This window comes from Mesoplodon bidens (assembly GCF_964165515.1).
Source record: "Mesoplodon bidens genome assembly, chromosome: 14".
NCBI classification, from domain to species: Eukaryota; Metazoa; Chordata; class Mammalia; order Artiodactyla; family Ziphiidae; genus Mesoplodon; species Mesoplodon bidens.
In genome coordinates, this window is record NC_138170.1 from 18,839,880 (window position 1) to 18,855,800 (window position 15,921).

General features: G+C 48.7%; 1 protein-coding gene across 2 annotated transcripts in view; it reads right to left on the bottom strand.

Annotated features, from left to right (window-relative positions):
* The window catches only part of TBC1D8 (TBC1 domain family member 8), a 137,288-nt gene extending 122,998 nt beyond the window's left edge, over positions 1-14,290 (bottom strand). Inside the window, exon 1 of one of the 2 annotated variants that reach the window (XM_081254936.1) lies at positions 14,018-14,288. In XM_081254936.1, the coding sequence (XP_081111062.1) occupies positions 14,018-14,144 (127 nt within the window). In that variant the 5' untranslated portion in view covers positions 14,145-14,288. Of the gene's footprint in view, positions 1-14,017 lie in introns of both variants that reach the window. The other variant, XM_081254937.1, reaches the window with a different exon arrangement.
* Between the last annotated feature and the right edge of the window lie 1,631 nt (positions 14,291-15,921).

Below are 15,921 nucleotides of genomic sequence, written 5' to 3' on the forward strand. Positions count from 1 at the left end.
AAAAGTCCTGTGTCAAAGTCACTTCAAGCTTAGGGTGGTGAGGAATCCCGACCACCTGTCCTGCTGCACCTGGCAACTGGGACCCCAAGAAACCTCAACTCTTTAGAAGCCAGTGTACAAAAATGGTTGTTTCAGTGAGAAAAGCAGAGGGTGGTTAGTTCGCACCACAACAAAGTTATTTTTCCTGCAGGAATTTCCTAAATAAAGGTGTTTTTTTTACAGTTCTACTTTATATTTTGTTATTGCAGGCTCAAAACACCTCAATCAAAGTGGACAAGTACTTCCGGGCTGACACTTAAACGTATTTGTTTATTTAACTTTTTATTTGGAAATAACTGCAAGCTTAAGGAAAAGCTTCAGGAATTAAAATAGGACCAAGAACACCCATATACCCTTTGCCTAGAAACAGATTCACCAACTGTTAACAGCTCACCCCATCTGCTCTAACACTGCTCTCTCTCGCCCTCTCTTTTTCTCATGAGATATGATATGATATGACCAGTATGATGTGATATGGTGCGCTATGATATATGACATAATGTGATGTGCTATGGTACGATGTGATGTGATATGATACGATATTGAATACGGATAGTCTCTTAACACAATAGCCTAGTTACCAATGTCACTCAATTTAACACATGCTATGCTTTTATCTACTCTTTGTATTCCAGTTGTGTTATGTTACCCAATAACAAACACCCACTGTAGCATTTTCCCCTCCAGCCCAGGACCTTCTCTAGGGCTGGGTATCACATTTAGTTATCATGTCTGCTCAGTTTCCTTTAATCCACAGCCTTCCTTTGTCTTTTAGGACTGATGTTTTAAAGACAGAAGTCCGAATCTCCCTTTTTTTGTTCTTGACAGTTTTGATCCAAAAAGTTGTTTTGAGCTTGTAATAAAAATATTCTGACATCTGAAATACTACAATCTGATTCAAATTTATAGATTTTTCTATACATTTTTAATAATTTACTCTGTTCTTAAAATGGAGATCTCTCTGAGGCTTAAGTAATGGGGAAACTGTCTAATTTATACAAGTCTGATTCTAAATAAAACTTTTCAGGAATGCATATCACAATATTATACATGTAGCATATTAGAGCACGTCTTCCCAAAGCTTCTGCGATTAGGATCTCTTTTTGTGTGAGCACGTCAGCCATTCAAGTCTCTCTCTGAGGTTCTCCCTCCCTCTCCTCTCTCCCCCTCCTGTCTTCCCGTCTTCCCTCCCTCCCCCCACAACACACAGACTTTCTAATGATCTTTCTGCTATAAAGGGATGCTCACCTATGAAGCCTCTGGTCTTGAGTCTTAGTAGGTTTCAGGCACCATCAATACAATCAAATCTCTGGCTTTGCCTACAGTGTGGGTTTCTGTAGATTTTAATTCAAAAAAAGTAAATACGCTTACCATTATATGACTCTAACTTAACTTTTGGCTATTAATATACAGTGCTCAAATCCAGCCTTCCAGGTCATACAGAAAGTTAAAAACCAAACAAGGAAAGCAGCTCTTACAGTGGGACACACATCCCATCAAAGAGAACCTTCCAGTTCCACAAGAGGCTTTCCAACCTCTCTTCTCCTCAAATATCAATGTTTTATTTGGATAAATGAAGACAAGCAAGAGGCTGAAAGACAAAACAACATCCGCTTAATGCAGACCTTTTCACAGCAAGCCACCTGAGCATCAGACTTCAGAACTGTAGCCCTCGGATACGCCACCATCAACCTCACCTAACAGCAATTCCCAGGTTAATACACTAAGCTGTAGCGCCATCTCTATTAGCCTCACCTGGCCACGGAGCTGGCTCAGGGACTTGACTTCAACCAGCAAGTGGTGGTACAGCAGACACGCATCTCACTCTAATTTATCAAATTCAACCGCCTGCATGGACCAAAACGCAGAGGGGACAATAAATTCACCTGGACAGCCCACAACTCCAGGAGCACATGCCCTGGTGTGAGCCCCCTGGGGGGCTGGAATCTCCCAGCTCCACTGAGGCCTCCACCTCGCAGAAAACTCCTTGTACCAGGAGCAGATTACCAAGACAGGTGACCCTGCTGGTTTCAGGGTAAGTTTAACCGCAAGCAATTTTTGTCCTTCATGTTGATTTCGGAAACTAAACCCCACATTGAGAGACAGCTCTATTATATGGGGATGAAAAACACAGGTACACGTATGTACACACACACACACACACACGGTTTTGTTACACTGGGTTTACCCAAATCTAGTCTCTCCAGCCAAATCCTTGCTGTGATTGAATCCTTGACAGATGCAAGATCATGAGCTATGGGGCTTCCGTGGTGGCACAGTCGTTGAGAATCTGCCTGCCAATGCAGGGGACACGGGTTCGAGCCCTGGTCTGGGAAGATCCCACGTGCCGCGGAGCAACTGGGCCCGTGAGCCACAACTACTGAGCCTGCGTGTCCGGAGCCTGTGCTCCGCAACAAGAGAGGCCGTGATAGTGAGAGGCCCGTGCACCGCAATGAAGAGTGGCCCCCGCTCGCCGCAACTAGAGAAAGCCCTTGCACAGAAACAAGACCCAACACAGCTAAAAATAAATAAATAAGTAAATTTTTAAAAAAAAGAGTAAACAGGTTTAAAAAAAAAAAAGGTCATGAGCTATATATTCTGAAAGTAATCTTAAGGCCTTGCTTACATTTTACATTTATTTTTAATTATAACAGCAAAACAGCAACATAACAGAAACTCAGAACCCACCCTGGCTCTCTATGCTCCTGTAGTAGATGAAATATCTAACCTCTATCTAAGGTGCGCTAACCTTTTCTGCCTTTTTTTTTTTTAAACGAAGTGTTTCTGTCATGTACATACTGCTTCTCAAGTGAGAAACTCCAGAGGTTCCTTCCACACCTTGCATCACTAGGCCCATCCCATTTTTAAAATGTTACCAAATTTCCTCATGAAAACATTCCTACATCCCATCCTTGGGCCACAATTTAGAACCCTGTTAGATGGACTCAACCATTCAGGGAAGCCAAACTTCCTGGGGAGCCTTTGTAATTCACTGAAATAATCTGCATTTTCCATCTAGCAATAAATTCTATTTTTTGAATCCTGATAACATGATTTACAACAAAAGACTATTTAGCTTTATGAATCTGAGAAATAAAGTCTGGTCAAAACACTTAGTGAAGCCAGATCAGATTCCCACCAGCACTTACCCCCGACAAGAGGGTACAAGGGGCGTGGTACCAAATGCCAAACAAGTAACGTTACCCAATTTTTTAAGTTGCCATGGTCTCCTCAAAGGGTTTCTTTTGCCACGTGAAGCAATCACTGTCCAGGGCTAAGCCAGCATCCTTGGGTTCCATCGAAATTAGTTAAATTCTCTTGGTGGTCAGTTACAGATCCTCTGAGGCATTTTTTTTTTTTTTTTGGTTCAGTCCCGAGTACATAACTTCATTTCCAAAACAAAATTCCTTGGGAAATGCTCCTGAGGTCTCCCTCCCCTGGATGCCTTACCTACTTCCCTGACCTCTTCAAATCCCACCCATTGCCCATCGCAAGGCCCAGGTGCCCTTCCGCAAGCCCACAATACCTACAGGTCCATCATTCAGTAGACACTCTGTTGACAAATAATAAATTTGTAACAGTGACAACAACAAAAACCAACCAAACTCCACCTTGACAAAGCTGTACCCACACGCGGTCCCCACCTCTCCTCCCCCCCCCACCAGCAGCCTCCAGCCCACTCCTACGCCACGCCAACCGGCACCCAAACTGCTCTCGCTGCGGCTGCCAACGTCTTACAAGCCTGTTCCACATGACGTTGCACAGTTGAGCCCTCTTCCCTGCCTCCTTCTTAAATACACTCTTCTCTCGCCTTCTGGAAAAATACACTCTGCTGATTTCCTCCCCTCCCCAGCCACTCCTCACCCCCCTTCTGTGGTTTCCTCCTCTGTTCAGGCCTTACTGGACAGCTCACAGCCCGGCAAAGCTAACTTATCCAAAGCAGGCTCTCAGAGGCCACAGGGCTTTTGCACATACTGTTTCTTCCACTCGGAAGGCTCTTTCTCTCACTCTGCAGCAGGCTAGCACCATCCTATACACCCTGCAGGTCTCAGCTGAGATCACAGGTCCTCAGAGAAATGCTCCCTGACACCTCAAGCTCAATTAGCTTCCGTGTTATTCCCTCTCACACCCCCTATACTTACCACCATTGATAATTCTGTATTTCATGGTTTAATACTGCCCCCCCACCAACCACAAGCACCTTGCCCCCTCCAGACCGTACGCTTCATGAGAACAAGGGGCCTGGCATTGTTGGATGCAATATTCTTTGGGCTTGTTCTTCTTCTTTACATACAAATAATTAAGTGGATTTTGCCAACATGTCTATAAAATATAACAGTTTGAAATATAAACACTTTCCACAAAGCAAAAACTGCTGTTGTTGTTATATTATCACTGTTTTGCAGGTTAAGGAACTGAGACCCCAGAAGGAATGGGATCCAGTTATAATACTCTACCTATAGGAAAGGGACAAAAATTATAAATGTATTATAAGTGTATAACTCTAACCTGATTTCTTCTCTGGAGGAAAACAATCATCCAGAATAGACATATTTTAATTTCAAATAAAAGTACCTGGCTAGATTAGATGCATTTCTGAAAACAGGTTTTAAGCCTCTGTGAAACTGACATACTCCACATATTTGAGACACTTTGAAGGCTAAATATAGCTTACCGAGAGGACAAATATGTGACGCAGGGCAGTTCAGGAATCACGGCCGTGCGGCACTAATACGGCTCTGCTTCAATGCCTCTCCTGACCCCGTTACCCACGGGATCCCCATTACCCAGAAAAAATGCCAAGCTCTCCCAAAGTTTGCATTCTGTATTTTATCCAGTTTACATGTGCATGGAAAGAAGCATCTAGGGCTTCCCTGGTGGCACAGTGGTTGGGAGTCCGCCTGCCAGTGCAGGGGACACGGGTTCGAGCCCTGGTCCGGGAGGATCCCACATGCTGCGGAGCGGCTGGGCCCGTGCACCACAACTACTGAGCCCACGTGCCACAGCTCCTGAGCCTCCGTGCCTAGAGCCCATATTCCGCAACAAGAGAGGCCACCGCAGTGAGAAGCCCGTGCCACACAACGAGGAGTGGCCCCCGCTTGCCGCAACTAGAGAAAATCCCGCACATGGCAACGAAGACCCAATGCAGCTAAAAATAAAATTAATTAATTAAAAAAAAAAGAAGCATCTAACCGGACAAGGCCCATGAGAAACCCAGCAGCCCCTCCCTGCTCCCACTTCCCAGCTCCCCGAGGGCAACCACTCCCAGTTCTTTACTGGTTTTTTTTCCCATTTACCTCCACTTCTCCGGGAACATGCTGGTACGACTACTTCTTCAATTTTCCATACGGGCATCGGCTGGCAACTTCCAGAAGAGGAGGATGTATCCCCCGTTCACTCAGCAACCCCACCTGCCACTCACTCCTCAATTAGGCAACAGCCTGGGTTAGACCCAGAGTCGATATTTACATTATTGTAACGATGTAAACATTAGTGCAAGCTGCACTTTGTAGTAAAAGGATGAAACCTTTCCTAACCTACACAGCTTTTTATGTTCCCTGGAGTTGACAACTGTCCTGGAATTCTTGGCTCATTCAGCTTTCTAGGTGTCAAGAATTCACCCACAAGCTCTCCCCTGTTGAGCGGATGTTCCTCCAACATGTGCAAGTGCAAGCGTAGCCCTGCTCTATCAGTTTCTCTTCTCCTACGAGTTGTCCTGGAGCCTCCGCCCTGCTCCTATCTGGACTGAGGACCAGACTCTCATTTAAGGCTCTCCCTTCACCATCATCCCAGAGATTCCCTTCTAAAGATTTCTTCTTAAACAAGTAACAAAAAGCACAAACTATTAGAGGACAAGAATGGTACATCTGGCTGCATGAAAATTAAGAATTTGGTCCTTCAAAAGACCCACAACAGGGCTTCCCTGGTGGCACAGTGGTTGAGAGTCCGCCTGCCAATGCAGGGGACACGGGTTCGTGCCTTGGTCCGGGAAGACCCCACATGCCACGGAGAGGCTGGGCCCGTGAGCCATGGCCGCTGAGCCTGCGCGTCCGTAGCCTGTGCTCCGCAACGGGAGAGGCCACAGCAGTGAGAGGTCCGCGTACCCCCCCCCCAAAAAAAAGACCCACAACAAAAATACAAAGCCCAGGCATGGAGTGAGAGATTTTTCAATACATATAATTGAAAAAGAATACAGAACACATAGACACATGTGCATGCACACATACAAAGACACACACACAGAGCTCCTAAGATAAGAAAAAGACACAAACCTTTCTCCAAAGGCAAAACAAATACTTAATAAACATATAAAAAGATTCTTATCCCTATGAGGGAAACACCATCTCGGTGGTTCTCAGATACTATTTTAATACCTACTAGATTGGCCAAAAGTAACATCTCTGACAATGTTCACAGCAGCACTATTTGTAATAGCAAAACAACAGCAACTAGAAACCCAAATATCAACTGACAGGAGAATGAATGAATAAATCAATCAATAATGGTATATTCATTCAATGGGTCACTATCCAGCAATGAAAATAAATAAACATGGTTACATGCATCAGCATGGTTCAAGGTTAGAGAAACATAATTATACATATAAAACTGTGACTATAATGGGGGGAGGGGGGCAGAAAAATCAGCTTCGGAAAAAATACATAAAGTATGATTCCCCTTGTAAAGAGTTTAAGAAAAAACATGCAAAACTAAACAATGTGTTGATTAGGGATACATATAAATGTGTCAAAACTATAAATAAAAGCAAGGGAGTATTGGGCTTCCCTGGTGGCACAGTGGTTGAGAGTCTGCCTGCCGATGCAGGGGACATGGGTTCGTGCCCCAGTCCAGGAAGATCCCACATGCCGCGGAGCGGCTGGGCCCGTGAGCCATGGCTGCTGAGCCTGCGCGTCCGGAGCCTGTGCTCCACAGCGGGAGAGGCCACAACAATGAGAGGCCCGCGTACTGCAAAAAAAAAAAAAAAAAAAAGCAAGGGAGTATTAATACATAATTCAGGATATTAATGCCCACAAGGGAAGGAGGCAAATATAATCAGGAAAACACACAAGAAATCTCTCAAGCACTGGAAACATTCTAAATATTTTTTAGTTACAGCCGGTGGGTATTATATTACTTACACTTTACATTTGCATTATATGCTCCTATGCACATGAAAGATTTCATAATTTAAAACTTCAGGCAAACTATCATCCCATTATATTTGAATATCCATTCTCTACTAGTAACTATTCAGAATAAAACCAATCACAAAGTACAGTACCTTCTCCTAAGGAGAACTTACTGGGGGCTGTTTATTTTGTTGTTGATTTTTCTTTCCCTTTTTTTAAAGTTAAAAAAAAAAAAGGAAGCAGAAAAATAATAAAAATCTAATGGTTACAACACACCCACCAAATGTTCAAGAATATTAATGACTCAGATTCGTAGAGCTGTGTTAGTTGGCTGGTGATGTGCTGGGAAAATCACTCTGGGTCTGTACAGGATCATTTCCATAAAGGTTACCAACAGGGAGTTCTAACAGCTGGGCTGGCGCAGCTGACAAACAACCACTAATCCTTACAAGCACATAGGGCGGGTGTGAGAAATAGCAATAACAACCCTCTGTATTATTTATTCCTGTTTTCTTCATAACTTCCATTTTCAGGATCATGCGAAACATTTCTCAACCTCAAAGGCTCACAGCTATCAATTCTACGTGGGCATCCATGTATTCACTAAATACATATCAACGGTGCTCCAGCCACAGTGACAGCAAGGATTCCAGTGCAGGCGGCGCAGTGGTGAGGGACACAGACCCGGGACCTCCCTTCTGGAGCTCAAGGTCTGGTTTGCTCGAAACAGATAAAGCCACAAAGAGCCACATCACAACAAACAGTGGTCAGTGTTATAAAGGAAAAGTAGAGGGCGGGACAAGAGGATGGGGGCAGCGAAGTCCATGTCCAAGCAGTGGAGCTTAGGCTGAGACTGGAAGGGGAGGTGTGAGCACCCCAGGCAGAGGGGACAGCCCGTGAAGGCCCAGGAGAGGAAAGTGACCGACACTGGAGGGTCTTTGCTCGAAAGCAGAAGGCAGAGGAGAAAGAGCCTTAGAGGTGGTGCAGGGGTAGCTCATGCGAGACCCCAGGGGCCGTAAAAATAGGTTCAGGGCTGCTTTTTAATGCAATTGATTAAAGCTTTACAAAATAAGGGGGAAAAAATCTGTGCTGGAAATATGATCAGATTTACTACTTTCATTTTAAATAAATCCCTCCTTGATCCAGTGCTACCAGAATATGGCTCAAGTAAATGAATTCTTTAAACATTCCAAGCCTCCCAATCATTTTCAGCTCTTCCTAAAGAGCCCCAATTAGGCTGAAATAGGCTTCACTACCCACACATTTGTACCTCATATTATTTCCTGGAGTGACACAGCCCAGGCCTTGTTTGATTATCTAATTACAAATGCATGGCCCTTATTATGTCCTCATTAAATGCATCTGTTGGGAACCCCAAAGCTTTTGTTAATGGCTTATCAGCCCTTAGAGATAACACCAGTTATTTTACTTATATAAACCTTCTGATTTATGCTCCTGGAACCAAAGTACTTCCGTTGTTTGTGATTTCTTCCTTGTTGTGCTTCTGGAAAACAGGACCAAAGTATGTAAGACTCTAGAGCCAATATGTGGGGAGTCTGCACAATGCAACGGCCGCCCGGTTGAGCCAAAGGGGTTTTGTTGGTGGCGGGGATGAAATCCACCACCAACTTCAGCTACCTGAGCAGGACTCCGGCTGACATCAGGAGGACTAGCCAAGCAAGGCCACACTGGTGCTGGGCTTCACCATTCCAGCCATGGAACAGAGTCATTCTGAGCAAGCTTTGGGAACCCCACGGGAATCCCTAGATGAAACTCCCCCAGTCATGGGGACACTGTTCCAAAGGCAGGAGACGATTCACCCCGGGTACAGCTGGCCACTCACACTCAGTTCCCTTTATTTACCAGGATTTAATGTGGTTAAAGACCGTCTGTATCCAAATCCTGCTGGCACAAATTGCTATTTAAATATCTAATCTTCTAATTACACTTAGTAAATCCTGCGCTAATAGATAAATGTTGCTTACATCCTTCACTACAATGCAAACTATTTTACGACACTTTTGTTCTAAGAAGCGCTCTTGTTCTTCGGCTTTTTAATGTTACTTTGCTTTGCTTTTCTTCAAACCTACTAGGTGATGAGCACAACTAAGCCCTTATGTATATTGTTTATTTTCATTCTAACCCTTATTATAAACGGAAGCTTTGAGCATTGCTGATGGGAAAGTAAGATGGGGTAGCCATGGTGGAAAACAGCTTCTAACCCTCTTAAGTTCGTTTTTGTCCGTGCCTTAAGGCAGAGTTACAACGAAGGCTCAAAGAAGCCAAATAAACTGGCCCAGACCAAACCCAACAAACTTATCTTGACTCCAAAGCCCATATTTTCCACTCCCACTCCATACTTCCTCCCTTAACCCTGTTAGGAAATCGGTTAGCCCATAACTGCTACAAATGCGGTGACAGGAACAGGGGCCAAAGGGAAACACTCTGAAAAGTAGAAAACATCAATATGTGATTCAAATTATAACTTTTAAACTGCCAGCCTCTTTGGGGAAAGAACTGCAAGATTATACAGGAACGTGCGTAATAAAACACTGAAAAATAAATAAAATCCTTCAGAGGGGCACATCTGGGTGGTGATATTCGGTCTTCATTTTTTGTTGTTATTGTTAATTTATTTTTAGCTGCATTTGGGTCTTCGTTGCTGCGCACGGGCTTTCTCTAGTTGTGGTGAGTGGGGGCTTCTCATTGCAGTGGTTTCTCTGTTGCGGAGCACGGGCTCTAGGCGCAGGGACTTCAGTAATTGTGGTGCATGCGGCTCGCAGGCTCTAGAGCGCAGGCTCAGTAGTTGTGGCACACGGGCTTAGTTGCTCTGCGGCATGTGGGACCTTCCTGGACCAGGGCCCGAACCTGTGTCCCCTGCATTGGCAGGCGGATTCTTAACCACTGCGCCACCAGGGAAGCCCATCGGTCTTTAAAGTCTCATTCATGCTGCTCATTTTAAGTGCATCAGAGACCCCCAGGGGCGGGGGTGGGGGGGGCAGTGATGCTGGGTGTCCTTCTGCTCACCACCTCCCAAAGGCTAACTGCTCCCACTCTGTTCTCCCAGAGCTGCACTTTTATAAGAATTATTCCCACAGGCTGGAGACCATATCCAAGGAAACACTGTATAACTTCACTTCCTCCCTTCCAGGGCAGCAAAAATCACTCTGTCAGGAGAGTTGTGGAAACATCTTACAATACTGTGTTCAGCCACACCATGTTCAAACTGGAAGCGAAGGTCACTGCCTTCCACCACCGCCTGCCCCCTCCCCAGCCCAGGATCTCCTTCTCGAAGCGGGTCCCTGGGGCTGGTAATTGAAGCCACCTGAGAGGCTGGTGCCCCGCTCGTTTGCCCTCAAAGGAGAAGCTACAAAAATACACAGGAGGTTTCAATTCCCACCCACTCCCTCCAGCTTTCCGGTGGGTCAGCCTGCAGGTACACAGGAAGCCGAGGAGAGAGAGGGCATGTTTCCTAGCCCATGTGATCAGCTCAGTCTGAAAGCGGGGCCTCCATACCCACCCAACTTTTTTTTTTTTTTTTTTTTTTTCTTTTTTTTTTTTTTTTTTTTTGTGGTATACGCGGGCCTCTCACTGCTGTGGCCTCTCCCGTCGCGGAGCACAGACTCCGGACGCGCAGGCTCAGCGGCCATGGCTCACGGGCCCAGCCGCTCCGCGGCACGTGGGATCTTCCCGGACCGGGGCACGAACCCGCGTCCCCTGCATCGGCAGGCGGGCTCTCAACCACTGCGCCACCAGGGAAGCCCCCACCCAACTTTTGAGAAAAAAAAAGTGGGCTCCATCATTCATGCATGGACTCAACCATCTATTCATCCTACAAATGTTAACTGAGCATATAGGCAGTGCTAGGCACCATTACAGGTAAAATACCTGCCCTCACAGACCAGACAATTTAGTAAGGGAAACAATGAACAAAATAAATATTTTGTATATTAGAAAGGGCTATGGAGAAAATAAACCTGGAGATGTGTAAAGAGAGAGAGTGTGTGTGTGTGTGTAAGCAGGAGGACGAATTACAATCCTCAATGAAACAAAACCTTCTATTTCTGAGGGTGGGCAAGTTTTCAACATATCAGATTACTATAAACGCCAATGGAGACCTCACATTTTTAAGCCCTTACTACCTAATCTCAAACTCAGCATCGCAATACAAGAAGAGACACTTCCTTTTACTGCTCCTTTACGTTTTCCCTCCAGCCCTCTTAATCATCCTCTACTTGCGTCTCTCCAAAGAAAAGCCTAAAACCAGTCAGAATGCACACCCATTGATTTCATAGATAAACTCAGTTTAAGCTTTAAATCTTTGAAATAAATTGCTAAATATCTGCCAAATTAGAATTCTATGTTTTCTGACAACCGCCACCAACATGGAGCTGGCCTCTGTGTCACATGTTTCGATTTTACAACATTCGTAAGAGCCCCAGTAAGACCAGCCATCAGAGGATGTGGTAACAGGGTTGCCTAACTGGTACAGCCATTGGCTCCTGGGCTAAATGTCCAAAGGTGGAGTGTTCAGCTGCCGTAGGGGATGCCACCCTTTCACAATCAGCAAGAAGTTCTGAGTCTCCAAGAAATAAAGCAAAGTGCCAGGGGTCTTTTTGTGGGGAATTTTCCTCCCTTTTTTGGCCAATCTTACTGCCTTCAATTATAAGAAAATTGGGCTTTCCTGGTGGCACAGTGGTTAAGAATCCGCCTGCCAATGCAGGGGACACAGGTTCAAGCCCTGGTCTGGGAAGATCCCACATGCCGTGGAGCAACTAAGCCCGTGCGCCACAACTACTAAGCCTGCGCTCTAGGGCCCGCGAGCCACAACTACTGAGCCCACGTGCCTAGAGCTCGTGCTCTGCAACAAGAGAAGCCCCTGCAAGGAGAAGCCCCCGCTCGCCGCAACTAGAGAAAGCCTGGGCACAGCAACGAAGACCCAACACAGCCCAAAAATAAATTAAAAAAATAATAATAAAGAATAAGAAAATTGTGCATACTCACAGCAAGCCCAAACCAAAGTAAAGCCCAAAGGCACAGGTGCTACAGCCCTGCTTGATTTTGGAATGCAGCAGGAGTGAGTTCATCTCAGACAGACTGGACCTCAAAGCAGGCTCTCCAGAAGGGAAGGCGTCCTGAACCTCCATCAGGCACGGGATCTGAGGCTTTGCCCTCCAGGTCTGGACTCATCTCCCCTGCTGGATGGTGAATAACCTGAAGTCCTTCCCAAAGTAGCCACAGGAGGAGCATCCCACAGTCAGTGTGCACTGAACTAAGTCAGTGAACGTTTGCTGGCCCGACGTTCCTTATGTTTCCTGTTTCACACATCTTCAAGCCCTGTCCTCACCCTCTACTAAAGGAGACCATTTATAGGCCAGGTGCTGTGTTTAATGCACCAAAGATTAAGATACACAGCCTTCAAAGGACTGGGGAGATGAACCCCTCCTCCGGCCTCTTCGCCTCTGATGAGCCCCACAGGGCGCCACCAACCTCCATTTCCCAAGAGTCCAGGCACTAAGTGCCACTGTGCTGCCCAGGGGCCCAGAAGGCCCACCCAACCTCCTGCACTAACTCCCCCACTCAGAGTTTCAAACAGCTCGCAGAGCAGGCCCACCTGCTGCCCACCTGTTCCCACTGATCACCATGACCACAGGTCACCCCACTGCCCCTCCCATCCAGAAATCCCACTAACTCCGGCTGACTCCTTGAGGCTCAGTGAAGTCTACCCTCCCTACCGAATCCAACTGCCTGCTTTCCGGCCTCCCCGGTCTAAAGTATGGGAAGGGTAATGCCCTGCACTTGGTTCTGCCCTTTCAGGACGTATGAATCGCATTTCCCCGTAGCGTTTACTCCAGGAGGGCCTCCCCCAGAATAAACAGGCAACGGTCACCAACAATGGGCCCAGGGATCCAAACTCGTCCCCTTGACTGCCCTCTCCCCGGCCTTGGTCTCCTCCTCGGCATAAGGGGGGACAAAATGGGAAGATCTAAAGTCCCTCTTATTTCAGATTCCAAAATCTGAAATTCCATATAGCTTCCCTAGATACAACTGGAAAAGGCTCATACTGTTCCTCTGTTGACCTTTTAAACAGGTGTCCCAGCTAATGCAAGTTATCCAAGGGCCTGATTTTCAAAGAGTTTTGGACCAAAACTTTTAGAGGAAAAAAAAATGCTTTTTTTAAAAAATAAATTTTACAAGCCTGAGTTTTTTTCCTCCTTTCATTCCTAGGAGGAAAGTGAAGGGATGGGGGCGGGGAACTGACCTGCTCAGTTCTGTTATTAAGATCACGAGCTCGGGATAAGTACCACCTGCGTTCCTCCTCCGGGCGTGGAGACCGTCCCAGGCCCGCCCGGCCCGCCCCGTTCACCCGCCCGACAGTCCCGGATTGCCAGGGCCTCCCGAGCTGCGCCCCGCCGTGGGCTGGCCGTGTGTCCCCAGCCGCGACACCACCTGGAGCCTCGGGCGCGTCCAGATGGCCGGGGCGCACCCGCTGTCACCTGGCCCCACACGGCGGCCCCGCTCCTCCCCGGGCGGCCCTCGCTCCAGCCAGCGTCTCTCCTTCGCTTCCCGAGCCAAACCTGGCCTCCCGGCGGTGATCGGGCCAGGCGGCGAAGGCACCTGCCCCGCCCGGGAAAATGCACGAGCCCGCAAGTCCCTTCTGCCACCACCTCAACGGGAGCTTGCAGGAGAGAGGCAGGAGAAAGGAAAACAAGCCCGAGGCAGGGCCGGCCCGGCGTCTCCCACAAAACCGCCACCTGAGCCGCAGCCCCGGACTGGGGCCGCAGGCCTGGCGGGGAGCGAGGTCCGGGCCCGGCCGATGAGCCCGCCCGCCCCGGCGCGCCCCTTACCCGTGAGCCGGCCGCCCCCCTCGCCGTGCCCGCGGCGCCGCTGCAGGATGAAGTAGCAGCTGCTCTTCTGAGTCACCCAGAGCTTCAAGGCGTTCTTCAGCAACACCTCCTCGGGCTTGAGCCACATCGCGGAGGTCCGGCCGCGCCCGCGGGCCCCGCTCACATCGCCCCGGCCGCCGGGCCGAGCCCGCTCGGGAGGAGGAGGCAGCAGGGAGCGCAGCCAGCCGGCGCCCTGCGCTCGGGAGTCCGGGGAGCGCGGCGGGCGAAACTCGCCCCTCGCGGCCCGCGCAGCCAGCGCGCAAGCCCCGCCCCGGCCCCGCCCATGGGTCGCCTCGCCCCGCCCACCGGCCGCGCCCCGCCCACCCCGCCGGCTCCTGCGGCGCCGCCAGGGTTTCCGAGTCCCGGCGGCTCCAGCGCAGTTCCGGAGTGGAGGGAGGAAGTCCAATCCCGGCTGCCGGGCTCCCCGCCTCTCCCCCTGCGCTCTCGGGGAGCGCCGCGGCCCCTCTCCTCTCCAACGCCCCTGCGGGGAGGCAGCCCGGAGAGCAGCAGGAGGAAGAGGAGGCGATGGTGAAAAAGACATCTTGTTGTCCCAGCTGCAGGTTGCCGACCTAGGGCATTTATCTTTCGGGGGACAGAATGCACCCCAGGAAATCCACGTGTGTTTGGAATAACACGGCACTTAAAATAACAAGAAACGTTTTTACAAATAACCAGAAAACAGCGTTAAAAGCTAAAAAATTATTTTCCGATTTTTTAAAACGCTGAGCGTACGTTTTCCGTGAGCTCACGAGGGATCCCTCGGAGCTGCTGAAGAAGCGGCGATGTTGTAGGACCCTGCGGCCAGGTTCACACCAAACTCAACACTGGACTCCCCTCGTGGGCACAGAAGATGCCGGTATTAGGACTCCCCTGCAGGTCCCCTACCCAGGAACGAAACCAGGCACGTTGGTTCTCAGAGAATTGAAAAGCTGTGAAGTATGGAGTAGGTGATAGTAAAGAAAAGCTATAGCGAATATGCAGATAGGGCTTTTTTTTGTTTTTTTTTGTTTGTGGTACGGGGGCCTCTCACTGTTGTGGCCTCTCCCGTTGCGGAGCACAGGCTCCAGACGCGCAGGCTCAGCGGCCATGGCTCACGGGCCCAGCCACTCCGCGGCATGCGGGATCCTCCCGGACCCGGGCACGAACCCGTGTCCCCTGCGTCGGCAGGCGGACTCACAACCACTGCGCCACCAGGGAAGCCCGCAGATAGGGCTTTAAAAGTGAATATTTCCTCAAAGCGTGGTAGAAATAGACACGTGGACGCTGGCCTTGAACAGCTGAGGGGGCCTCCGAGGCGTCTCCTCAAGGAAGCAGTTAAATCCAACATCCTAGAAAGAGAGGGAAAGAAACTCCAACATGACCCTCGGGTTTTGACAAAGGGACCCCTGACAACATGTGACTTAATTAGGACAAAACTGAAGTAAAGCTCCCACAAGATTCCTGGCAACTGAGTAGAACTGCTTCACTGGAGGCCAAGGAATCTGTTTGTAGAGGATCAGAAACCCAGATCTGACCCAGCAGGTGAGAAGCCAGGTAAGAGCCCTGTGCCCAGGACAAACGGGACTGCCCACCCGGGGGGCAGGGGCAGCTGTGGTCCAGGCCAGCTGTGGTCCAGAACAGCAGGCCATGGACAAATATCCCCTGAGCACAACTGAGGGAGGGAGTCAGCTGTTCTCAGGGGGACTCGGGTGCCGCAGAGTACTCAGGGTGGGCAGGGATGACTAGAAAATATTCCTTCCAGAAATAGTTGCCGGCACCCACCCCCGACGGTCAGATGCGCTGCCAGGCCCTGGAACTGCGGACCTGAGTGGAACAGCGTTCCCTGCCCTGAAGGACTCTCAGGTAGGAAAGCAGGCACAAAGTGT